Source organism: Tasmannia lanceolata, unplaced genomic scaffold (assembly GCF_043159265.1).
Source record: "Tasmannia lanceolata isolate RefF3 unplaced genomic scaffold, GAP_Taslan_0.1 ptg000003l, whole genome shotgun sequence".
Lineage (NCBI taxonomy): Eukaryota > Viridiplantae > Streptophyta > Magnoliopsida > Canellales > Winteraceae > Tasmannia > Tasmannia lanceolata.
Window position 1 is genome coordinate 11,184,896 of NW_027518680.1, and position 27,526 is coordinate 11,212,421.

Below are 27,526 nucleotides of genomic sequence, written 5' to 3' on the forward strand. Positions count from 1 at the left end.
GAGAAGCTGTTAAAACAGCTTTTGGTGCTTCTTATTTACTTAACAGAATTCACTCTACATCGAAAATTCAATTCAAATCAAACCATACAATAACATACTAATTCACTGAAAACATTTTTAATGGGAATGTTAAAAGTAAACTGCAAAAAATAGTTTTTTTTTTTTTTTTTGTGCCTTTCTTCGTGTCATTGATTCTAATCAGGTACATGATGCTCAGTAATCACATAGATTAGATGATCGTAACTATTTGATCGAAGACACTTATTCGTTAAATGTAGACCATTGATCATAACTATCCAGCCCATGAGAGTTCTTCAGTTAGATAGTATCCAATCAGTGTGATTTTTGGGCTATGGTGCATAAAAAACAGCATAACCAGATGAATAATCAGTGGGACAAAGAAGAAAAATAACTATTTTCACTCAGTAGACTTTCTTTCGTTAATAGACTGAATAGGAGTATCATTATGAATGAAACAAATAAATTATATATACATAACAGTTTTTGGTGCTTATCATATTCTCTCTCAAATTCATTTCACCCAAATCACTCAACAGCAACTTTTTAGTCTAAGCATCCCCATTCTTGCTAGTACAAGATAGGAATAAGAAAGCGAGGGTTTTGACTGGCGATACCTGTCAGTTTTCACGGGTTTCCTCCAAAAACTTGGCTGTCGTTTTCGTCATCCCGTCTCCCTTTTGCAAATTTATTAGCCGCCTCCACTGCTCAAGGCAGTGGTGTCGGACTGTAGAGGCTAGAGGACTCAATATGGCTGAATGTTGAGGCACGCGATATTGTAATGCCTTCGTTCATAGCGTTGCGTGACAAATCCCCTTCCAAGTACCGTACTATCTGCACAGATTCAGATTGCAAAAGGAAGATGTTAAAAAACTATTGAGTCATAAAAAACACATAGATGGCAATTTCAATAGGTTACATCAGCTTTGTTTATGCAAGACACCAACATATAATGAAGAAAACGATCAGTGTAGACACCCCATTTTGACAGGAACCTAAACCCCTAAAATCGAATAAGATCCCAAAGTCGAAAAAAACTCCGAAACCGAATCTCAAAATTTCTGAAAAAAACCAAACCCCGATTGAGAAAAAAACCGAAAGCGTCCATTTGCAGATGATTTTTGAAATCCTTTGTGGAGCCCGAGTGATCCCTGAACCTCACTGATATCCTCCGATCAATTGCCCCAATCCTGTCTTTTATTTTCTTACAAAAATCAGAAAAGTTACAAAAATACCGCTGAGTTGCGATATTGTGCCTCCTTGCTATCGCCCATCCTTGAGTTCTAATGGTACTGGTGCACCCCTACTTCGATATTCTCACTGACTTACCTTGCCCTATAGTGTGTATAAAGTTACGCAACGGTTATTCTGTTCCCAAGAGTACCCCTACAAGACGATAAAAATGAAGAAAAGATAGGCCAAGTTTGTGCAAATATCAAATATGGGTGTATTAAGAGAAAAGCCAGTTGGGTGGTGTCATTATCATAATCCATAAGAGATTTAACATAGAAAAGACAAAGCTAGGGGAGTGTGCGTATCAAAAACAAGAATGTGCAAATGTCATTAAAAGAAGGTAAGAAGGAGAGGGAGGTGAATTTAAACGAGGCGTGCCAATACCAAACCTCTGTATTAAAAGAGAAGTGATATGTTTGTCCCTTTCCCTTGCCTAGCCACCCTCTATATGCTAAAAGAGTAGTAATAAATACCCGGTAGGGGCTGACCAAGGGAAGAAAAGGGGCGAAAATTAGTTCCCTTTCATCAAATGCCATCCGATTAGGGCATCAAAGGGGGGCCTCTTCATTTCCCCCCCAGCTGAGAGAGAGAGAGAGAGAGAGAGAGAGAGAGAGAGTGGACTCCGGTCATCTTCTCCGGCGGTCCCATCGGAGATCAAACCATCATCTTCCTCTCGCCCATCCAGCACCACCACATCTTCAAGCTCAGCAACCCTCTCTCCTTCCCTTGCTACTAACCCACACCATTCTACTACCATCTCCATTGATTCCGGCAATCTTGCCGGAATCCGACCACCGCGCCACCATTGTCATCCTTTACTTCAAGCTCCACCATCACATCAGCTTGCCACCAACCCATTTAACCTCATAGATTCTTGAAACCCTCTTAGTTGCCTTTACTAACTCTAAGAACCATAGATCCAATGACCACCATGGCCATTTCTCCACCTCTGATCAACGTCCGGCCACCATCTTCAACCTACGACCACATCCCTTTGTGTCTTTGAAACCCAAACCCATCTCAAATCACCAATAAAACCCATCTACACCCTATTCCATAACCAATTCTTCATATCTCTGCAAACCCATTTCAATAACCCAACACCGGAGACCACCACCATCACCCTTCTTCCATTACAACCCTCCATCTTCACCTCCATAGACACCCCAGACCCCTTCATTTAATCAAACCCATTCCATTTTCACCCCCAAAACCATCAGCTAACAATACATCCACCTGTTTTGCCTTCCCTCTGATCCGATGTCCCCAAAACCCATCTCCATTGCTTACCGAACCTGAGTTTTATCTCTCATCCGACCACTCATTTTCACCATCCCCCATCATCAACTCTATTCCATAAGTCCATTTACCATGGCCACCACTCGCATTGCATCGCTACTCCCAACAAATCTGAACCAAGACCCTCTCCCAATTTGGCATCTCGGCCATTACAGACCCTTCAATTAGTCATTTCTACCTCAATTTGATCACCATTTCTATCATATTTTGTGAGGTTCTCTTTCAAAGGCCTGATATAAAAAGAATAACAAGGAGATTTAGGATTGAGGAAGGAGAAAGGAAGAGATCAATCTGCTGTTTAGAGCTCACAGACCCTCGCTGGAGACTCCTGAGATCCGGAGCCCATCCATCATTGAAGACTTTAGGTAATCTTCTTCCTATTCCTTCAATTCATTGTCATAATGAGAATTTTGTTGATTAGGGCAGTATGGGTTATACGATTTTCTAATTGTTGAGATTGCTCTGTTTCATCAACTCGTTCTTTGTTTAATAAAAAAGAGGAAAGTGGGTAAATAGGTAATGAACAACCTCTTTTACATTTAGATTCCAACTTTGATTTCGGTAATGCTCAATCTTTCCCCCATCTTATCAAGGTTTTGATTTCCTTTTCGTTTACCTATGAGCAGTTCTCACTTGGATTTCAACTTTATTTCGCAAAGCTAAAGCTTCTGTGTACCGTTCCTCCATTATCTTTTATCCTCGTATAAGTTTTTTGGGTAATTTGTGAGCTCACAAGGTTATCTTTTCTCATAGACATTTCATCTCAACCTTCATAAAAATTTGGAATAATTTTGTTATTTTGAGGGTCTGCGAATTGTATTACATTTTTCCATAGAGAGGTCTGTCATATTAATTTCCTTTTATTCTTAGAGCTTCACACTGCATCATTAAAAGAGGATGTAAAGTTGAAATTATGCTGTCCATTTTTTGGTTCATTCTCTACTCTCGATCTTGAGGTATACTAAAAAAGGCAGCAATAGATGTATTGAATCATTGCAGCCAAGAACAGGCTAATTCTCAACCATTTTTTAAATTGGTTTGTGATGATCTAAATTGGGTGGTGCTTAGGTCAAATCCATTTTGTTGTACCTGTTGATTCTTGAAATTCATGCCTATTTTTGCCCAATTTCAATGAAGGGAGTAGTAATTTCACATCAAGTTCTGCAGATCTTGTGAATTCCGCGGTTAAACATTATAGACTCGATGCCTTTGCTATGTTGTTTACAAGATTTATCGGATTATTGGTTCCGACTTGAGTCATCTGATTAGTAGAGTTGATAATTACTGAGATGGTCATTTTACATTCCTTCGGCCCAGCACCTAGCAATGCGCGCATCGGTATGGCTTTGGTTCATGTAAAAGGAGTCAATCAGAATGCCGAATTTGTTTATCTCGATCAAGTTGACTTCGCTTCTTGTGGTCGATACTTCATGGATGGTCTGATCGGCTTCATATTGGCTTCATTTCTCATAGAACAAGCTGTTCGATGTAGTAGAATTCTTTGTTTTGGTCAAATCCAAGTCATTTGTATATGGAACAAGTCAATCCAAGCGGCAAATCTTTCGTCATCTCCTCTTTGATTCTCCTCCAGGTTCACCTCCGTATTCAGGATCTACGTATTGTTCTGGTGATCTCGGATTTCTAATTTAGAGTTTTCAGGATCATCTCCATCTTTCGCAATCTACTTCAGTTCTTCGGGATATATTCCTTTGCGCGTTCCTTAGGATCCTTTTCGAGTTTCGAGATTCCATTGATTTTGGGAACATCTTCGTCGGGTTTTGGAAATAGCGGACGGCGATCTCTTGAGCCAAAACTTCTTTTCAATCAAAAGCGATAAACAAAACACATAAAAATCAAATAGCAAAAATCCAAAAACAATTAAAAAACTGAAAAGCACTAAAAGCGTTTTTCGAAAATTCCGTTTTCGAACGACGTTGGCTTGATCCCTTTCCACAGGGTACATAGGCAGCTTGGGACCATCATCCCAAGTCCAGTCAAACCTTTTCAATAAACATTTTTACATCTATTCAAAAATCATTCAAACCTTTACAATAAACATATTTACATCTCTTCAAAAATCATTCAAACCATTTAAATAAAACCTTTTCAAACTTTTTCAGAACAAAAAACTAAAAAAATACAAAAACTAAAAATCGGCAAGGATGGTGATTGCCAGGTCACTCGGAGCCGCCTTTTCATTCCATTTCCGATTTTGATCATGGTTTTCATCGGTTTTCCGACGTTTTATCATGTTTTGGGATGGGTGGCGACATAGCGTGGACCCTCACAGGGATTGTCCTCGTTGAGCCCAACGATAGGCTATGACGACCATGAGACTTGTCCGATCTTTAGCGGATCAGGATCGCTGGGCTTGATTCTTTTAGAATCACTTCCTGAGCCTATCGTATATCCCATTTTCTTTTCCCTGGCATTTCTGATCCTCGTATACCGTTGATTTTCCGATTCTTTTCTTTCCTTGCATCTTTCAGCTTCTCGCGTGTTTGTTTTTAGTTTCTTTGGTGTTTACTTTCAGCTTGCTTACTTTTCTAGCATGTGATTAGTTACTATTCTCTCAGCATTACCTCTTGCATAGTTTCACATACTCATTCACATGCCTAGCTGTAGCATTTATTCATTCATCTTATCTTGACTATCTGCTTAGATGTAGCTCTTTACTGCTTTTTCTGCTTATCTCATCATATATGTCATTATCTGCTTAGCTGTAGCTGTGCATGTGGTTTTTTGCTGCTTATTTAGATGTGTTGAGTTAGGATTTGTTGTGATGAGTTAGGATTTGGTTGCTTTCTTTGCCCATCCCTGGGTCATGCATGCTTAGATAGACGTTTTCTCAGGGATGCCTGTTCCCATTTCACATGATTTTAGCCCAAAATTCTTTGAAAATAATAAAAATGGCATTAGAGACCGAATGCGCTCGGGCGAGTTGGATGCCTAACACCTTCCCAACTCGTAACCAGGCGCGGACCTTTGTTATCTCCGGTTATCCATTGCAACAGAGTATCGTATGGGTTCCAGGGCCGACTTCCCTGGATGGTGACTCTTCTTTATTTTTAGGTATGTCTTGGCTCCAGGCTCTGTCCCCGAATCAAGAGGTATCGCACATATCACCACTCATGCCGTAAGGGGCATCATTTCGAGAGTTCCTTGGTAGAGCTCGCCTTCACATGTGGAGATCCAAAGGATGTAGGGGGGATCTGTCCCTCGTCACGTCCTCGGATCGGGGTCCACAATCAGACATGCTAAAGCCATTCAATACATACTTCGGTTTTCAAAAGCTTGCTAATCAAATAGGAACTTGACCTAGTCAGCTTGCATTGGTCGTGTTCCGAGTAATCTGTGTCCAAATCTAGGCTCTTCACAAGCTTCGCCAAGTTGGCCTAAATGGATTTATAATTTTGATTTTGAACCTTGAAATGATCTGAATTAGTGATGTCCAAAATGAAAACCATGATCTGAACTAGAGGACTCACCCAACTTTCATTTTCATTCCTTCGTCTTGAACATCCCCCATCTCTCACAGTTGTAATTGCCTCAACTCTAGCTCATCAGTCGTTCTTTGCAATTGTCGGCTCTCTCACTATCTCGGTTGTCTTTGCATCAAGGTCTAGCTCATCGGTCATTTTTTGTAGTTGTCGTCTCTCTTTCTCTCTCTCTCTCTCTCTCTCTATATATATATATATATATATATATATATATATATATATATTAGTGGTTTCATGGCCACTACTGACAACCCGAAGGTTTCCCTTGCCCTTCTCTTCCTCCATCTTTCTCAAAGAGAATTCTCTATACATTTGCAGAGCTTGCTTGAAGACCTTTCTGAAACCATATCAACCACTTAGTATAACCAAGCTCCAAGCAAAATCAAGTACTATGTTTTCAATGTTTTTAAAAGATGTTTAAAGTGGTTTTCAAAGACTCTTACCTTCTTTTCCTGCCGCGTCGGAGGGTGAACAATCTGATGATGCCAAAATCCGAATCCGTGATTGTGCGGCCGATAGAGAACCTCCGCTTGATACCTACAATAACAGATAAAGGGGGTCAGGGGGTCCGGGCTTGGTCCCGGACAACCACTTCGACACCCAAGTCAGATTTCGACCTCAACCAAATAAATGAACCAGCAAGATAATGAGATGGGTAACTAGATTACGGAATTCAATTACGGGTTTATGGGGTGTGGGTGATCCAAGGAAGGAGTAGGGTCCGGGGGAAGGAGAGTAATGGCGTCTAGCACCTCTTACCCTTCCTTTCCAGTAGTTATCCCAGCTTTAACGGGCAATTAAGGCCCTTCTTTAATGGTGGAGAATGTTCCTCTGGTTTCTTCCTAGTTTTTGGAGATTGGGATCTCTTTGTTGATTCCAGTTTCTTTCTTCTTGTTGTTTTTTCCGCATATTAGCTTGTCTCTCATGCATGCAACTTCTTTTGTCGTGTGACACGTGGACTCTCTTCATCATTTGAGGAAAAAGACACCAGTTCCTCGGATTGGGTGGAATGTTGGTCACCATAGGAAGTTAATAACGTACGCCACTTGCTTATTCTCTCTTAGAGATAATAGATAATGATCATAATGAGTAACAATGAGAGGTCTTTTAGGGATAATTATGGACACGTGGCATGATCTTACGGCAACACCGTATTTTACCCTATCTTAATACCTCCCAACTCCTTTGGTCCATTAAATGGGCCAAGGGAGTAAAAATCCTTACTATACCAATGAATCTGGTGCTTTTCATAATTATGAAGGCTTTGGAATTCAAGAGGATGGGACGGTTAGTCGGCTGCATCCTTTGAGGGGTTCCAATGTAATTATGGCACGTCTGTTGACCCTCCTGTTAAAAGATGACACGTGGAGGGTGCGTTTTACCTTCCCCTCCCTTGGAGATTTATTTATACAAGAGAGGGGAAAAGCTCAATTATCCCTTTTTCAAACGATTTCCTTTTTCTTCCCCAACCTTCTCCTTTTTCCTTAAAGATGTCAAGATCTTTCCAGGGGTCCTCTTCAGGTAAGGGGAAGGGGAAAACCCCAATGGGGCCCCATAGTGATTCCTCGAGTGACTCGGGGTCAGACAAGAAGCCAAGGCGCCCTCCCCATCCATCAAAGCGGGCCCGAGTGAATGAGCAGGCTCCTCCCTGTTCTCCCTTTCCGAGACTTCCCTCCCTACCTAGGGAGGATGAATCAATTGAGGCATACGTCGACAAGCAGAAGAGGCTGCTTCTCCTTCCCATCATCAAGGGCTGGAGCTCTGCCAACAGGTTTTGGATCTCAGTCGTCGTATTGATTACCTGGGGCTGGAAAACCATTCCCTGGGGCGAAGGGTCGGCGAGCTCAACGCCGAGCTGGCTGAACAGGAGAGTGACCCTCTCATGGAGGGTTCGTCTGAGGAGGGGGTGAAGAGTGATGACTTATCCGATGAAGAGAACTCTCCCAACAACAGCTCGGATTGAGTGAGGGAGGGGGGATGCCGGCACTTCTATGGCCCTCTTTTTAAACAACTTTTTCAGAAACCTTAGTATTCAGATCCTGTTGCTTAAGGACCTTTTTTCTTCTTCTTTTTCTCTCTCTCTTTTTTTCTTTTTGTGGAAGGGGCCCTTGGGACCAGATTGTATGGGGCCTCCATAACTTTTCGTATGGGGCCTTCAGGCCATTTTGTGAAGTGAATAGAATCTTTTTTGTTTCAACTCTTGTCTGCTTTTTTGTTATTTTTTTTATCTTTACGCTCTAATAATCATGTTGGAGGAATCTGGGTCGATAGGGTTGCTGCTTTATAAAGCTCGATTTTTTCTTCATTCAACTCAATTCTTTCTTTCCCTTAGAGTAAGATTTAGGGGAATCCAAGCCCCTTTTACTCAACATGATTCCCTCCTTTACCCAAACATGGGATTCAGGGGAATTAGAGGGTAAGGGGAGGATTTCTTTATTGAATCCGTGCTCTTTTATTCAACTTGGTTCCCTCCCTTACTCAAAAGTGGGATTTTGGGAGAATAAGAAGGTAAAAGAGGGATTTATTTTGCTGAATCAGAACCCTTTGCCCAACTTGATTCCCTCCTTTACCCATAAATGGGATTTCGGGGGAATCAGAAGGCAAGGGAGATCTATCTTGCCGTTGATCTGCACTGATGCCCCGGAAAATCCATAAATGGAATATCCTGCCGCTCCCAACTTGTTCTTGCCTAGCTTCATCTCTTCTAACGTTCTAATATGCAAAACATTTACTGAACTGCCAGTGTCGACCACGATTTTGCCAACGTCGAAATTCAAGATAATCAGTCGAATAACCAGCACATCATCATGCGGAACCTGCAATCCTTCATAATCTGTGTCAGAAAAAAAAAAACTTGATTTACCTTTAGAGAATCCACCCGAGCCTTTTTTTACGGCAATTCAAGGGAGAAGACGCATTCAGTATACGCTCGTCGCCCTGCGGTTGTAGGACCTCCAGCCGCAGGTCCCCCGGCAATGATATTAATATTTCCGGCCACGGTAGGAGGCTGTTCGGGGTTGTTCGGGGTCAGGCGCATTATGAGGGAGCCTGTCCTCACGATGCCCCCTCGGGGACTGGTGGTGCCTGGAAGTATGATGGCGATCACGGGAATGACGCTTGTTTCTAGACCGCCGTGGAAAATGGTGCCGGCTTCGTGAACGGCTGGGCGGGGAACGGTGATGGGTTTCTGATCGGGTACGGGGTCTTTCTATCCTTGTTGGGCTTCAGAGATACCGGTTCAACTGGCCTTCTTCGATTAATTTCTCAATTTGCAGCCTGAGATGATAGCAATCATCTGTCTCGTGACCATGGTCCAAATGGAAATCACTACTTTCTGGTGAGGCGCTTCTTAGGATCAGTTTTCAGCTTCCTAGGGGAAGTCAGAAGACCTTGATCTCTTATTGCAAAAAGGACGTGCGATAAAGGACCTTCAAAGGGACATATCCCAATCTTTCAAAAACTACGACATCGTTCTTATTAGCTGGCTATCATCCGCTCGCAACCTCCCGAGTGGCCTCGGATCTTCTTTCTTTTTATCTATAGGACTGGCCTGATCCCTGTTCCGGTCGTGACTACAAGCTTCCTCTGCTGGGCTGTTTGAGTGTTAAGTGCACCTTCAAATTTTGATCACTGGTAGTGCGCTTCAAGGCAGCCACTGCTATCTGAACGTCGATCTTGGTGAGTTGGGACAACTCAGCATTGAACCTAACCATAAAATCTCTTAAAGTTTCATTTCTCCCTTGTCAGAGTGCAAGGAGGGCGTCTGCAGGATCATGGCGAAAGCGATTATTGGCGAAATGCGTCGTAAACTTCCTACCAGCTCGTGAAAGGAACCGATGGAAGCGGGCTCCAAGCGCAAATACCAGTCACTGGCACTTTACCTTAACAAGGAGGCAAATGCCTTACACGTGAATCCGTCCGACGCGTCACGAAGAGACATTATCCTCTTAAAAGTTTGTAAAAATTCCAGCGGATCGGTGGTGCCATCATAACATCCAATCCGCGTCAAATCTATTGTTGCATCGACCGGAGCCCTGATTATTTCTGAAGTGAAAGGGGAGGAGGTCTCCCTTTCCCACTCATCCAGAATGTCATTAGTGTAGGGCTTTTTTAGCTCCCTCTTAACCTCTCAAATTTGTCTTTGGAGTTCAGCAAATTGTTCTAGGCCGAGCAATTGGGCAGAGGTCACCACTTCTTCACGAGCAAGGGGCGGCCCTAAGGGTTGGCCTATGCGGACACTATTAACATGGCTTCGTGCGGCTGGCTTAGAGGCGGGCGGTCGACGCGCTTTGGTTTGACAAGCTCCCTGTTTGAAAGGCGCAGGACTGTTGGTGGAAGGGGAAGCAGCGTAATCCTGTTAGGGGTGTTCAATCGGCTATAACCGAACTGAAATAATTGAAATTTGATAACTGAAATAATTTCGGTTATCAAATTTCGGAAACCGAAACCGAACCGAATTTTATGAAAACCGAACCGAATTAAAATTTTGGTTATTCGGTTATAACTGAATAACCGAATAGTGATAAAAAGACAAACAAAATCTATTTGGACGGTTTGATCGGAGGGCTATGATCAATCTATCGAAACAGTTTTTTAGGCACAACATATTGAAGTTGTGATCAATCAAATGGACGGTTTGGATCATCCTACGGAGTGCCCATACACCATTTTTTGAAAAAATAATGTTTATTTTTGGTTAATTTTGGTTATTCGGTTAACCGAATTTTTTTTCCGAGATAACCAAAACCGAACCAAATTAACCAAAAAAAAAAAAAAAAACCGAAACCGAACCGAACCGAATTTGCAAAAAACCGAACCGAACCAACCGAATCAATTCAGTTCGGTTCGGTTATTCGGTTAAAACCGAATAATGAACACCCCTAAATCATGTTCCCGTTGTCGTCGAGGATGGCGATCTTCCTGTGATTCCCCACTGTCCTCCTCGCACACTGTGACACGTCCTCGAGGGGTAGGTTCCGGAGATGGCGGTGCAAGTGGAGGGGGCAAACGCGAAAGAATTTCTAGACGAAATTCATTAAACATCTCCATGGTAGGAACCATTTGAGGGGCACTTGATACGGGTAAATTCTGACCCAAGGCTCGCGAAGCTTGCTCTCTAGAAATGGAAACGTCCACCGTCGCAAGCTGAGCCCGGCTCCTAGTTACCACTCCATCTTCTTGCCGGGGAAGAGGGTTTCTCATTGCCACAAAAAGTGTTCTAGCAAAAAAGGGTCCCACGGATGGCGCCAATCTGATGATGCCAAAATCCGGATCCGTGATCGTGCGGCTGATAGAGAACCTCCGCTTGATACCTACAATCACAGATAAAGGGGGTCCGAGGGTCCGGGCTTGGTCCCGGACAACCACTTCGACACCTAAGTCAGATTTCGACCTCAACCAAATAAATGAACCCGCAAGATAATGGGATGGGTAACTAGATTACCGAATTCAACTACGGGTTCTTTATGGGGTGTGGGTGATCCAAGGAGGGAGTAGGGTCCGGGGGAAGGAGAGTAATGGCATCTAGCACCTCTTACCCTTCCTTTCCAGTAGTTATCCCAGCTTTAACGGGCAATTAAGGCCCTTCTTTAATGGTGGAGAATGTTCCTCTAGTTTCTTCCTGGTTTTTGGAGATGGGGATCTCTCTATTGATTCCAGTTTCTTTCTTGTTATTGTTTTTCCGCATATCAGCTTGTCTCTCATGCATGCAACTTCTTTTGTCAGTGTGCCACGTGGACTCTCTTCATCATTTGAGGAAAAAGACACCAGTTCCTCGGATTGGGTGGAATGTTGGTCGCCATAGAAGTTAATAACGTGTGCCGCTTGCTTATTCTCTCTTAAAGATAATAGATAATGATCATGATGAGTAATGATGAGAGATCTTTTAGGGATAGTTATGGACACGTGGCATGATCTTACGGTTATACCGTACTTTACCCTATCAAGTGGATATTTTATGGGTATGTTTTGAAGGTTTTTAAAAGATGTTTGAAGTGGTTGTAAGAAGTCTCCATTTGAAGACGTCTGCTGAAGTATATAACACTTCAAAGCCAAAATTTGATCTAGGATTGGAGCCCAGTTTTGAGGAAGACAAGGGTCCCATTTCAATGCAGAACAGTGTAACGTGAATGGGGCTGATCCCTCACAAGAATCAAGAAAGATTCACTCGATTTACTTACGTACATTAGAATTAAAAAGGGCCCATGTTGCTGTTCACATCATTGTTCAAGTGACTGTTCATGTCACTGCTTATGTCAATGTTCGTGTTCTTGTTCACATCAATAATTCAAGGGTTAGAGTTTGGAATTGAAGTTGGTTTATTTATGTTTGAAGTCCATATTAGGATTGATAGCATTAAAAAGAGTCCTTATTTTAGCAAGTCCGTTACGCTCCTACAATCTTTTTTAATTAGAAGTGCAGTCTAATGAGAACTCTAATTGGATAACCACGAGGAAAGAAGTATACATTTAATTGGGACTACAATTTTAAGCATTTATTTTGACATACTGGAATAAGAGCAAAAAAGTAAGGGTTTTATCAGTGATTTAATATATTTGGAAGAAATTAAACTTACTGATTCATTATTTTTTTTTGAAATGGGATAGCTGATTCATTATTTTGGTTCATTATCAAATAAAAGGTGAGTTGCTATAATTTTTAAGCAGTAATTTACTTTTTAGCAACATTTGAATTATAGTGTGGATATTTAAATTCAAGGGCCACACATAGACTCTTGGATCGTATATCAATTATAAGCTACATAGTTTGCTAAAAGATAATCAATAGCATATTTTTTTTCCTATCTCATCTGGTATCACACCTAAGATAGCTCTGAAAAAGCCCTCATGTCCTGATTATAGCGAAGAGCTTCCAGAAAACAAGAATCTTGAGAAGATTAAGAAATTAACTCAAGGAGGAGAATAAATTCTACAAGGAGAGAAGCAAAACCAAAGGATGAATGAGATGATAGACCAGTTCGTACAATACAACGTCATTCTCTCTCAATTTCTGTGCAACTATGATTTACTGCACACCCCAAATTCATGAGAAAGAAGACTTGCTTGCGTGCAAATGTAGAAGATGATGAAACCTATGAGGATTTGAATGAAGAATCCTATAAGATACACCAATCAGTTTTAATACGACATATTAGTCCAAAAAGGGATTCATTTTGATGAATCGTATGAGGATTTGAATGAAGTATCCTACGAGGTATGCCTATCTTTTAAATACAACATATTAATCTAGAGAAGGATTCATTGATATCACAATCGGTAGAATTTGTGATGAAAAAATTGAGCCCAATAGAACACTACCAAAAGAAATTGTGCAAAGAAATCTGGTGTGTGATCATTCGACGTTGGTGTAGTTATATATGACGGATTGACGGCAGAAAAAGAAGATCAATTGGATGAGATGAATCTTGAAATTTAATTCATCGGATATCCAATCTTGGAGGAGTTTATTTATATACCACTATAGTTACCAACAAAGTATCCTCTTTTTTAATCTTTTTGTTGACAAGCGATTATCTGTAGAAGAACATGACTTGAACTCGAGATCGTGTTCAGTTCAAGATGCGGTGACTGACGAAGTACAACCTCATAGCCAAATTTTGACACAGGATTGGATCCCAATTTTAACACAGATGAGCCCACTTCACTTGTAGGACAATGTGACACAGATGGGGCACATCCCTCCCAAGAATGAAGAAAGATTCACTAAAAGTTATCTGAGTGAAATAGAATAAAAGGCCCATGTCACTATTAATGTCATTGTTCACATTATTGTTCTATGCTACTGTTCATGCTGCTGCTCATGCATTCAGAGGGTAAGAGTTTAAGGCTAAAGTTGATTTAATTTCCATTTGAAGTGAGTAGTTAGAAAGTTGTGTTAGGATTGTTAGTCATTTAAAAGAGTCCTTAGTTTAGTAGGTCAGTTGTGAAGGGGGAAGTATATATGTAATTAGGGCTGCAGTTTTAAAAAAGGGTTTGTTAATGAGCTTTAATTGACTTAGTATTGGTTTTTCCTTGGTAGAATGTGTAATTTCTGAGTTTTAACTCAAAACTTTAGTTTTAGTTGATGGGTTTAGGGCAGCTGCTAGCTTAGATTTTTAATTTATTTTGAATGATTGATGTTTTTCTTTGCAGATGAAGGGATAGAGCGATGGGGAACCCATTGAATTCCGTAGTTTATTTTTCCTGTTATCTTCTGGAATTTCCACTTAATTATCTTTTTATTCTTCAATTTGTTGAGATAAAAAACTAAGAGAAATTCTGCCGCCTCTCTAGAATTTGATTACTTCAACGTGTGCTGGCTTCCTCCTAAGTACTAAGTTTCATGAGAATAGAGATCAGGAAATTTCCAGCTGGTAATGAGGTTCTCTGAGATATTTACTGAGGTCAGTGAGGAACAGACGTAAGACCATCCTCGTGCAACATTTTAAGAGCTTTGTCTGTAATTTCTGTAATATGGTCCTCGGGGGAGTAATTTCTTGAGTAAGCTTTTCTCCTTAACTAATTCTACAAATCAATTACGTTTTATGCTCTTTTACATGCACTCATGTTTTTTTTTCCCTTCTTGTCATTAAGCATAAGACTCGGGTTTAAAAAAAAGAACTTGGAAGATGGTTACAAACTTACAATAAACATATTCAAGGAGAGCTTCTTGACACACACACAGAGAGAGAGAGAGAGAGAGAGAGAGAGAGAGAGAGTGTGTGTTATGAGACCATCTAAATGCTATTTGTACCCATAAGACCATATAAATGTTATTTGTGCTTTTAATTTGTCCTTCTCTGTGTCAAGTAGGCAGCTTTACTAAACAAAATGCCAACAAACATTAACAATTGCTGAAGGAATTTATCGCATTAATAAGGATCTAAAATGTTTATTCGTATTTATCTAGCTATGGATTTTAAAATTTTTTTTTTTTATCAATGTTACCCATTCTGCTAGGTATGCTAGGAGAAAACAAGCAACCTCAAGGTTGCAATGGAGAGTACTGCCAATCTAATTTCTTTATAAGCCAAAGAGCACCAATACGATTTACAGGAAAATTTCCAGATCTCATCCAAACAGTGCAAATACAAGAATTTAACCCAAACAACATACATATTTAAAATTCGGAGAATCCAAAATCATTGTTTTTAAAATCTATGAATTTGAAACTTTCAGCAAACGCAAAATCGGAATTTTCTTTACAATGAAACCTACGATAAGGTTAGGATTATGAAAATTAGAAATTTCCAAATACAACTAAAGACAAAATAATGAAGTGTTTGTAATGTCAAAATCAGTGTCAACGAGTAAAACATTAGAAATTTCCAAGTACAACTAAACACAAAATAGAGTTCCTAATGTTAAAATCAGTGTCGAAGTGTAAGTTTTTTGCATCTCACAGGACCAATAAATGTACTTCCTTATGCGTCTAGTGAAAGGTTTAACTATGCTACAATCACGATAGGAGTAATCACTCTAATATCATACCTGACTCATCTTCGGTCGACTTCGAGAAGACGCCCTCACACAAGCAGCTGCACAATCAACAACTTGTGTCATATCATTGACATCGTAGTTTGACTCCAACCGTGGATCAACAAGCACATAGTAGTTGTGAGCTTCCATTAAAGGTCTAGCCTGCAATGCCAGACAACTCATCTTTCAATTTTCCATGATAAATATTCCTACCAGATCTGGTAGGAAATGGGAGACAGAACACAAACAAAAGTAGGAATAGGCCATTTTAAGACCCACAATGTCTTGGGATTTCAGGATTCATGCATAGGAATGGTATTGTAAGTGAAGATTTGTGCAGATCTATGTTCAAGACATGTAAGGAAAGGGAGAATCGGTGATGTACAATACTAACCCACTCTACCAAGCTATACACCCCTGAGGACTCAGTCCTAATAACAGCTTGGCGTCCAGTAATCAGCTCCAGAACCATGATTCCAAAAGCGTAAACATCTGATCTTTCAGTGAATTTCCGGGTCAAAAAACATTCTGGATCTAAGTACCTGTCATTAGAAATCACATTAATAGAGAAAATAAAAATGTATGGATGATTAAAGAAAGAAAAATCACATTACTAGAGAAAAGAAAAATGTATGGATGATTAAAGCAAGAAATGGATGAAAGCAAGAAATGGATTGCTTAATTGGATATTTGAAAATGATTCTGTTTTCCATGAATTTACAGATCAAAAAAACATTCCGGATCTAAGTTACCTGTCATTAGTAAACACATTAATAGAGAAAAGCAAAAGGTATGGATGATTAAATTAAGAAATGGAGTTTGTCATTGGATATTTGAAAATGATTCCCTTTCCCATGTCTGACTCTCTTCAATAACATTTAAAAAACTGGTAGTTTTAATCAAACACTTAAGTACACGGACTCTGCAATAACAGAACTTGAATTAGAAACAAAAAAATGACACCAACTAGGTCTGTGCATTACTCTAATGTGACCACATCAGTTCTATATCAATGCGATTGGAGCTCTTGACAAGAAATGAGTCCAAACCAGGATAACAATAGAGTATAGCCTTTTATCAAAATGCGGGAGTTAGAAACAAAATTCACACCAGTTAGGTCTCCCTAGTTCAACTCAGACAATCCATAAACCAATGAAATTGGATTTTTTTCACCTGAGATCAGTCCACACAAGAATAATAATATATCATGCTATTGAAAATGAGATAATTAGAACCAAAATCACACCACCTGGGTGATGGGGACTACCAAACGAAGAAGAAAAATAAATAATGGGGGGCCATCTATCCACCAAAAGTTGTTGTTGCTTTTCTTTTAATTACTGGGTGGCATAGGTGTAGATTTGTCTTTGGGTTAATTAATTAATTGTTGATTTCAGTTAGGAGACTTGACATTAGGATTTAAGTTTCAGTTCCAATAGGAGTTTCATTACTGTTTGAATTTTAATAGGATTGGAGTTAAAGTTTTAGTGTATTTTAGTTGCTTATAATACCTAAATGGATTGTAAACATTTTCAAGAGCCTGCAAGCCAGAACCGTTTGGATTCATGGTATGCTGATCTAGGACGATTCCTAGAGACCCCCAATGGTGAATTGTTTTGGTAACTGTACCCTTATTCCTATTTACTATTCTATTATTTCTTTGACTTTCTCAGATATTACAAATTTCTCTCCAATCTTAATGTTTCTTAGATCTTCTCAACTAGTACACCCAGTGAAAAGTGCAAGATTTTTATGAAAATGAAATGCGTCATCTTACCCGAAAGTTCCCATTATTCGAGTGACTTCAATGTAGGTGTTGTCATCAGGAAAAATCTTTGCGAGGCCAAAATCAGCAATCTGGATAATGACTTCAGTTCATTAGATGAACCATACAAATAAAAGTTTAGGAATGAGAAACTATAAAAGTGCCTTTACTTTGTCATTGAATGGTCAATGCAACAAGCAGGTTTGAGTAATGCTTGGAAAATGCTTGATTTTTTTAATTTAATTAAAGCTACTTCTTCATGAACTTGAACATAAGAAATTTCAAGATAAGATTGTTTTGTGAAAAGATTAAAAACTAAGAAACAGGAAGGACTTTTTTTTAATACTCCTCAGTTAGTTATAACATAGTATCTGCCATGTGGTCGGAGTAGCAGGTATCTCTTCTTCTTGCCATGGGTTTTGGAACAGAGCGAGCTGGACTGAGTCACGAGCCATGGGTTTTCAAACCCTCTCTCTGCCATGAAATCAGATGAAGAAGCTGCCCTGAAGATTTTTTCCTTTTTGTAGCTTAACGAAAAGGATCTTGGCCTGTTATTTTCAGATGAAAGAGGGTTTTGGGGGTTCTTCTTAAGGACTTGGAACATGCTTGAATCCCTTTCTTATCCTTCTTTCTCTGAACAGATTGCCATGAACCAAGATCTGGGTCATCTTCTTCTCAGATCTGGGTCATCTTCTCAGATCTGAAACGGGTCATCTTCTCAGATCTGACTCGGCTTCTCAAGATCGGATCGGATTCTTCTCCTTCTCAAGATCTGGGTCATCTTCTTCTCAGATCTGGGTCATCTTCTCAGATCTGAAACGGGTCATCTTCTCAGATCTGAATCGGCTTCACAAGATCGGATCGGATTCCGGTTACCGAGAGATCCAGCCTTGTTACTCCGAGCACCGGCGACGGAATCCGGCGGGTGCTCACCGGCGGAGCGATTCCATCCCGATCCGGTCCCTGTTTCCGAATCCGGCACCAGAGATCCGACCCCGACGACTTCCAGACGGCAGCAGTACTCAAGACGCTGGGCGGATCGCCGGAATTTGCTTTAGATTCCGGGATCGGAGTTCCGTCAAGGATCCGTTCACAATATTGGGAGAACGACACATTTTGCTGGGTGGTGGAATCTTTGGTGCTTTATATGAACTCCGGCGGGATCAGCCGTGTAGTGGGGGCGAACTCTAGATGGGCAACTGGGGCGAATTTAACCCCGCTTGGATTTCGGCGAATCCAACATGAACCTAGTCATTTGGGCGCCCGGACGGCCTGTGGGCATCCGTTACGGTCTGGGCCTACCGATGAGGTGAGCCTCCGGAATCGCCAAGCTGAAGAGGCGGCTTGGATTCCCGTCCGAACCAGGAAGAACAGACGTCTGGAGAATGCCTTCCACCGAAGACAAAGTCGAGCTTTGGGAGACTGGAGATGCCACAGGTGTACTTTTCGGAATTTTAGCAGGAGGGCCAGCTGCTTGAAATGTCACAAAGCTTGGTCCAGTTTGGACTTCAATTTTCCCAGTCGACACTTACAGAGAGCGGCTTCGGTGGTGAGTCGTCCGCTTCCTCCTCAACCACAGGAGCTCCCTGCTGAGACAGTTAGATCGGAGGCTTTGCTTCCTGCGACTTCAGAAGGGGTAGCTTTCAGCATTGATGTAGTCCCCCTTAAATCTATCAGTAATGCAGACTTGGGGCTATGGGGGAAGATGAAGGAGGGTTGGGATGGTGATCTGGATGCCTTGGAGATATGGCTTGTTCAGAATAGCAGACAAGGGAGTCACGCAGTGGTGTATAAAATTGCTCCTCTTGAACTACACATTGCCATCCCTGCAGGTGCTAATCGTTCGATTTTGATCAGAGACTGGAGTTCTTCATTCGATTCTCCTTTGGCAGACCTGCAAAATTGGGATCTAAAATTTCCTAAGGGGGGGAAATCGTCCTGGTGGAAAATAGAAGGCGTTCCGCCTGATGCTTGGTGTGCAGACAATTTTCGGCGCATCGGTAAAAAATTAGGCCAAGTGGTGGAGGTGGATGTCTCATGCTATGCTGGTTCCGGATATGGGGTGGGTAGGTTGAAGATCGTAACTGGAGGTCGCCCTGGAAATGAACTCTCTATCCAGAGCTCTATCGATGGCACCATTCGCTGGATTCTCGCCTCCCGGGAAATTGACGAAGGAAAAAAGCACTGTGTCAATTTATCAGCTATTGATTCAAATGGGATGCTGGTTGAGGAGGAGGAGGTAAATCATCATCTCATTACTAACAACATGAGTGATATCAATGAGATGATGCCGTCCATCAATGAAGTCCAGCATGCAGTTAATGCATCCATTGTCGTCCCAGAGATCCTCTCAGAGTCGGCCTTCAATGTCGCCAACCCCGGAATGGTGGAATCTGCGCTCCCACCAATCGCCTCTATTCGGGATCAGCAGGAGTTGCCGGATCTCAACCTTACCTCTGAGGCAAATGTTCAAATTCAAACAGAGGGTCCCACACAGGAACTCAGGTGGCACAGTTCCGATCGGCCTATTCAGGGACTTCCCTATTCCGATTCTCCGTACTCCCAGGTCAACAGCTATGCAGATATTATATCTATCTTATCTTCTCCGTATCAAAGAGACTCCTCTCGAGTGGGTGTCAGTCTCGTGCTCGCTTCGGAGTGCGAGGAAATTGATGCACAAGGGGTTGGCGATAAAGTCAGATGGGATTCTTCGCTGGCGGATCTTGGGTCCCAGGAAGGGGAGAGGGATTTCGAGCCTCATCACGTATGTCCTGGCTCAATCACCCCCTCCTCTTCAGCAGTTTTGAGCTCTACCCAGAAGAGTCTTATTTCCAATAACAGTATCTCGGGTAACAATCGATCTTATTATTATGTGACAGCAGAGGAGACTGGGGTCAGCCAGTTGAGAGGACCTAAGACAATAAATCCCACCAGCAGAGGTTTCTTTTTACCTAGAGAAGACTGTTTTTCCCTTCAGTGCCGGGTGGGGCTAAGGATGGTGCTATTTGACAATCGTTGCTGGGGTGATATGCGTTCTATATTCTACTGTACCCCTAGAGGGCGGCCCTTTTGTTCACTAGTCCAGGTTTCACTCGGCAACTACTCCCATCCTCCTTCTCCAAGATGGTGTAGCAAGGCAGTCCTCCAGCCCCTGCTTTGTGCCCCATCACTCTCTTCTTCTCGGGTTGAATCTGGTCCAGTTACTATCCATCAGGTGATTGAATTGATGGTGGATCATACAGTGTCTCTCAGCTCACACTTGGGCCTAGTTTATCCGGGGCCGGCTGAAGATTACCGATCCAACATAAAGGCGGCAGAATTGAGGGAGGTCGATGGAGTGTCATCTCCTGCTCCTATATCCGATGCAAATCTGAAACGTACGGAGAGAGAATTGATACGACTCCACTCAGATATCAATTATGACTCTGGATCGCATAGCAGTGGTCTCAAGCGTAAGACAAAAGGAAGAAAAAATGGAGTTGGGGAGGGGAGGATCTCACCGCACTCTAGTTGTTGATGAAGATTCTATCCTGGAATATCAATGGTTTGGGCTCTCGGGAGAAACGAATTCAAATAAAAGCAATAGTTAAACACCGGCGACCCGAGGTGGTGTGTCTACAGGAAACTAAGATGGAGCAAATCAGTTCCATAGATATGAGTAGCATGGGGTTCAACTCTGATTGGAATTTTGCTTTCGTAGCATCCAAAGGAGCTTCAGGGGGTATCTTGGTGGCATGGGATACAGACTTGTGGGCCAGCTCGGATGTTTGGCGAGGGGTCTTCTCACTATCTGTAGCCTTCCTCAAATGTAATGATCAATCAGAATGGTTATTCACAGGCGTCTATGGTCCTTTGTCCGCTTCCGACAAGTGTTCTTTTTGGGAAGAATTAAATCAGAGGCGTGGCCTATGTTCTGCTCCTTGGTGTATTGGGGGGGATTTCAATGAAGTTCTAGATTCACGAGATCGAATTGGGGGTCAGCGCATTACTGTGGGTATGAGAAATTTTGCTGATTTTATCGCAAACAACGAGCTAGTCGATTTACCGTTGGGCGGTGCATCTTTCACATGGGCAAGAGGTACGAACCGGAGCCGCCTTGATAGGTTTCTTTTATCGGGCGACTGGTTGACAGGCATCTCAGAAGTTTACCAGCAGGCATTACCCCATTCTGTTTCCGATCATTGCCCTCTTCTTTTGTCCCCTAAAATGGAGTCCTGGGGCGCCCCTCCATTCCGATTTGAATTAGCTTGGCTGGAAAATCCCCTCTTGGAGGCTCAATTAGTTCGATGGTGGGCGGACTGTGCCTTCTCGGGACCCAGTGATGTTGTCATTGGCAAAAAATTAAGGTTCATCAAAGGGAAATTAAAAGCATGGGCTAAGGAGCAGAAAGAGATTGCCCTCGGCAGGAAGAGGGTCCTTGAGGACCGATTGTTGGAGATCCATTCATTGGCTGATCGCGGATCGGCAACGGCGGAGGATTTTGAGCAACAAGGAAGGCTCATCCAAGAACATAAAGAGTTGTTAAGGCTTGAAGAAATCTCATGGCGGCAAAAATCCCGAGTCAAGTGGTTGATGGAGGGGGATAAAAATACAGCCTTCTTCCATGCCATAGCCAGTGCTCGCAGAAGAAGGAACCGAATTGAATCTTTAGAGGTGGAAGGGGCTGTTGTCTCGGACCGGGAGAGGATTATTGCGGAAACTATTACATTCTACCGATCTTTGTACTCCGATGACGGGCTTGTTCGCCCAATACCCCAAGACATCTGTTTCTCAAATTTGAGTCTGGAAGCTTCTGCTGGATTGGAAATCCCATTCTCTAAGGAGGAAATCAGAATCGCTCTATTCTCTCTAGCTCAGGATAAAGCCCCTGGTCCTGATGGATTCTGCTTGGCTTTCTTTCAGACGTGTTGGGACACAGTCAAATCGGATCTTATTCGTTTCTTCCTAGAGTTTTTTGAGGGTGCTATTCTCGACAAGGGGACGGGGGCGACTTTTCTAGTCCTTATTCCCAAAATTGATGGAGCATCCAAAGTATCAGATTTTCGTCCGATTAGCTTGGTGGGCAGCCTATACAAGGTACTTGCGAAGGTGCTGGCGGACCGTATCAAAGTAGTTCTTCCATCCATTATCTCGGTAAATCAGAGTGCTTTTCTAAGCAAGCGTCAAATTCTTGATTGTTCCTTAACAGCAAATGAGGCAATTGACTATTACCGGCGGTCAGGGGAAGGCGGCATCTTATGTAAGCTTGATATGGAGAAAGCATATGACCGAGTGGATTGGGCCGCTTTAGATTATCTTATGGGTCGTATGGGTTTTGGGGAAAGGTGGAGAGGGTGGATCCGGAATTGCTTATCATCTGCATGGTTTTCTGTTCTACTCAATGGTTCAGCAAAAGGATTCTTCAAATCCTCTAGAGGATTGCGGCAGGGCGACCCTCTCTCTCCATTTCTTTTCTTGATAGTGGCCGAATCCTTATGCAGTATACTGAAAAAGGGTAGTGACATGGGGCTATATAGAGGATTCCTAATTGGGACCAGTAAGGTGGAAGTCTCGCTGCTTCAGTTTGCGGATGATACCCTCCTGTTCTGTTCACCGGTCCTCTCCCAGCTTCTCAACCTTAAAGCCATGCTTCGGTGTTATGAGATGGTCTCAGGTCAACGATCCAATTTTGGCAAATCTCGGTTGTATGCGATTAATGTATCTGAGAGCGAGGCTTCATCCTTCGCCGGAATTATGGGGTGCGGTCTAGATGTCTTTCCCGCTACCTATTTGGGTCTACCTCTCGGGGTGGGCCGTCCGAGACACAACCTATGGGCTCCTATTATACAAAGGATTGAGCGTCGATTGGCCACATGGAAGCGCCGTTTGGTTTCCAAAGGAGGTAGATTGGTGCTTATAAAGGCTGTTCTATCTAATATGCCTATTTATTTTCTATCCCTTTTTCATTGTCCAGCTTCTGTTGCTAAGCGCATAGAGCAAATTCAGAGACGATTTCTGTGGGGTGATTCAAGGACTTCCAAGGGGGTCTCCCTTCTTAAATGGAGTCTAGTCTGCTCTCCAATTAAAAACGGAGGTTTGGGTATCAGGAGAGTTCAACTCTTTAATCAGGCCCTTATGGGCAAGTGGTTGTGGAGATACGGAGAAGAACACTCCTCTTTGTGGGTTCGGGTCATTGACAGTAAGTATGGTTCATCTCCTGGGAATTGGGACTCCGTTGATACTTTCAAAATCAAAGGAATCACAGTATGGAGGGACATATTGCGTTTGAAGTTCTTTTTTGCCCCTGGAGTTCGCTTCAGAGTCTATAGGGGGGATCGAATTCGGTTTTGGCAGGACCCTTGGTGTTCGTCCCATTCTCTTCAAGTTTTGTTTCCTGACTTATATATTGTATCTTCTCAGAAAGAAGCTTGGGTATCGGAATGTTTCGAACGGGTCCAAGGGCAAGTGGAGTGGATTCCCAAGTTCCGTCGAGCCTTTTTTGTTCGGGAGTTAAGCGATTACAGCGCCCTCATCTCCTTATTGGACTCTTGCTTCATCAAGTCTTCGGGCTTAGATCGTCGTATTTGGATTTGGAATCCGTCGGGGATTTTCTCTGTTAAATCTTTTTATCTCCATCTGATCCCCACTCTAGTGGAGCATGCGTCCTCCGCGGTTTGGCGCCTCGCATGCCCTCCAAGAGTTGCTTTCTTTGGGTGGTCGGTTAGCTGGGGACGAATTCAGACGATAGATTTCTTACGGAAGAGAGGAATGTGGCTGGTGGATCACTGCCCACTATGTCTATCCGCCGGGGAATCCATCGACCACTTATTTATACATTGCCAAGTTGCTTCATATATTTGGGGTCATCTCTTTTCTAGATTTGGAGTCAGTTGGGTTGCTTCCAATTCTATGGCCGAATTTATTACGAGTTGGGACTGGGCTCCGTGGAAGAGGAAAGGTCGAATTTTGTGGAAGATGTGTCTCTTAGCCTCCTGGTGGTTCTTGTGGAAAGAGCGGAATGCGCGGGTCTTTGAAGGGAAGGTCAGGTCCCCATATTGGATTTATATACAGGTGGTAGCAGCGGTCATCTCCTGGGCCCGTTCCCTTCCTCTTTTTCGGTTTGTTTCTGCGTATGCCCTTTGGGAAGGGTGGTCAACCATATGCATGGAATCGGTTACCAAAGTGAAATCTCGACCCTCCTGGTCCCCCCCGCCATCGGGGTCTCTGAAGCTCAATTTTGACGGTTCCTCTATCGGTAACCCAGGAGCGGCTGGAGTGGGGGGGTTATGTCGGAACCATAAAGGGGAAGTCATTTGGGCCTATTCGGGGCCTCTTGGATTTGCCGACTCGTCTGAGGCGGAGGTTCGAGCCGTTCACAGTGGGATTCTTTCCATGCCTCGCTTGGAGTGTGACAGTCTGATAGTCGAAGGCGATTCCGTAAATGTTATTCGCTGGCTTTCGGGAGACGCTTCTCCCCCTTGGAGATTTGTGCATTTCTTTGAGGAGATAGAGGATAGAGGAAAGGGCTACTCCATGGTCTTTCAGCATGTCCGGAGATCGGCCAATGTGGCAGCCGACTCTCTGGCTAAGAGTGGTGTTTCCCGGGCCGAATTGGAGTGTTTTGACTATCTCCCCCCTTGAGTCATTGTCTTGCTATTTTATTTGCTCATTGTTCCGACAGGATCATCTCGGTTCTGCTTATTCATATATATAAATATATATTCTGTTGCTTTCTTAAAAAAAAAAGATTGTTTTGTGAAAAACTGGTAAACCAGATCAACATGCTAGATCATTACAATATATTCTACTAAACAAACAAAGATCTGCATCCGACCTTCGCTTCGCAGTTAAGATCAAGAAGAATATTGTCTGACTTGATATCACGATGAATAATCTTAGGATGGCCTACAAATTAAAAATATCAGTAAGAACAAGGAACAATGCCTTGACACATTTCAATGAAGAAGTTCAATTAAGGGAGAGCTTACAGTCCTCATGTAAATATGCCAGTCCTTTTGCAGAACCCAAAGCAACTTTTACTCTTGAGGACCATTCCATGGTTGGTGTCCCAATGCCTACAAGAACCCAAGTTCAAAACCAGAGCTTGAAACCCCATTTTACAAGTTGAATTGGTTCATCAAGTCTTATTTACCAAAAGCAACAAGAAACAGAAGAGGGAGGACAAACTAAAACTAAAAATTAAAGTGGTATAGTACACTAAGTGGAAGATTTCATGCAATCATAGATCAATATATATTTTCAACCATCGGTTTATGAAAGATCAGAAAGAATTTGATTGAGTATTCTAAAAAAAATATGAAACATCCATTGGTAGACTTGTGAATCTCAATAGAGTACGAGAACTCAAGAGTTTGGATTCTCAAGAAATAAAAGTCTTACCATGCAAATGGAACTTGAGTGTGTTGTTAGGAACAAACTCATAAACAAGAATCCTCCGTTCTTCAGCGATGCAGTATCCAACCAATGAAACAAGGTGTTTGTGATGTACCCGGCTAATAATCTCAACCTCTGCTTGAAATTCACGATCACCTTGTGTGCTGCCGGCTTTTAGCTGCTTGATTGCCACTTGAATACCATTTGCCAACATTCCTCTATGGACGGACCCAAAACCGCCTTGCCCGAGGTGGTTGGCAGCCGAGAATTCATTGGTTGCTTTGGCTAATTCATCGTAGGTGAAACAGGTGACCCTCGAGAAACTCAAGGCAGTGCCAAAACTAGATGGTGATGGCTGCAATTGATTGTCTGACCTTGCACGGTTGGGATGCGAAGGCTGGGAACCACCTCGTCCTCCATTTATGTGGTCTGGTGGCGGTGGCAATAGAGAAGGGGCATGGGAAGCCTGTGATGGAAATAGGAAAGCCGGTGTTGAATTCGAACGTAATGGTTGGTTCACAGTTTCGACTTCGAACACATGGCGTTCATTTGATGGGAACACATCTTCTTCCTCACCTGAACTGGTGAAAGTATAGATGGTATCAGGTGCTGTATAATAGGTGGTCGAATCTCCATTGTTGCTTCCGAGGATTACTTGTTGTGGTGGGATCGGGCGTGGGGGTAGTTTAGAAGTGAATGAGGTGGCGTCTGAGGAACTGGAGGTGGCGGTGGTATATTCGGGTAACGATGATGGTGGTGAATTCGTTGGTGGTGCTGGGTGAAGGGTGCTTAGGTTGGACGTTTCGTCGAACACAGGGTGTGGGTGTGTGTCTGTGGATGCTAGTGATGAGGGAGGAGCGATGTGTTGCCCGTTTTGAGATTGTTCGTCTGGGGTATCCAGAGAGACAAAAATTAGAACAGTATGAAGAAGCTTCAATGACCTTTAGTATTTACAGTCAATAACTCACGTATTCAAGCAACCTGGAGATGATCATGAAAAACTAGGAAAAACTAGGAAAGTATAATAGTATGTATATTTTGTCGTGAAATGAAAAAACCAGCAAAACCCTTGTCGTGAGATGACAAAATCCAGCCCAAAAATGATTATTTTGTCGTGAGTTTAAAGAGCCTAAGCAAAACACAGCCAAACCTAGAAATGCAACTGATCTGTTGGGTTGAAGAACTGACCCTTGCTATGAGATGAAAGAGCCATGTTAGGAACTTGTGGTTTTCATGAATTGTCTATAAATAAAATAAAACAGAAACAAAAGAAAAATGCTTTGGATTCGCTGTGAGCAGCCCAAGTATGGCTGCATTATTCTTACTCTTGATTCACATATTTGCCTAGATCATTTCTTCTCCAAATAGGCTCCAAACAATTTCTAGAGCCGACCCCAACTAGTTTGCTTGAGTAGTTGAGTTGAGATACTTGTAATTGGAGTGTGGAATCTCCAAAGGTCATAGGGCTCTAATTGTAGGATGATTGTAATTGGAGTATTCTAATTGTTGGGAAAGTTGTCTTATCTCCCACCATAGGGCTGGCAATTTCACCCGAAAAAGCGGGGATCCGCCCTACCCCGCCCCGTTTGGGGAGGGAATTCCCCGATTTGAGAGGGGAAGGGGATTTTAAAAATTCCCCGGTGCGGGGAGGGGAAGGGGATGGGGATGGAGTTGTCCCCTCCCTGCCCCGCCCCGTTAATCAATGCCATTTTTTGTATATTTTTAAGTGTTTTTTTTTAGGAAAACTACTAGAAACTCTGTGAATCGGCTACAAGATTCCCCAAACATAGACTTAGCTTGTCTTTTCCTTTTAATTAGCTTCTGAGAGCATTTTGGGAACTATAATAACCTTTTGACAGATG

The 27,526-nt window shown here is 42.4% G+C and overlaps 1 protein-coding gene and 1 long non-coding RNA gene across 2 annotated transcripts; one reads left to right on the top strand and one right to left on the bottom strand.

Annotated features, from left to right (window-relative positions):
- Positions 1 to 391: 391 nt before the first annotated feature.
- LOC143861224 (proline-rich receptor-like protein kinase PERK1) lies at positions 392 to 26,980 on the bottom strand. The gene is made up of 8 exons (XM_077372160.1): positions 26,853 to 26,980; positions 25,671 to 26,552; positions 25,259 to 25,345; positions 25,105 to 25,175; positions 17,304 to 17,383; positions 15,921 to 16,068; positions 15,539 to 15,688; positions 392 to 852 (listed from the first exon to the last, which is right to left on the bottom strand). Exons 1-8 carry the CDS (start codon positions 26,875 to 26,877, stop codon positions 727 to 729), a joined length of 1,569 nt encoding a protein of 522 aa, XP_077228275.1. The 5' UTR covers positions 26,878 to 26,980; the 3' UTR covers positions 392 to 726.
- Positions 1,758 to 14,625, top strand: LOC143861217 (uncharacterized). Its single transcript, XR_013239941.1, has 2 exons — positions 1,758 to 2,915; positions 14,201 to 14,625. It is a non-coding gene; the product is annotated as an uncharacterized LOC143861217 (long non-coding RNA).
- Positions 26,981 to 27,526: the final 546 nt, after the last annotated feature.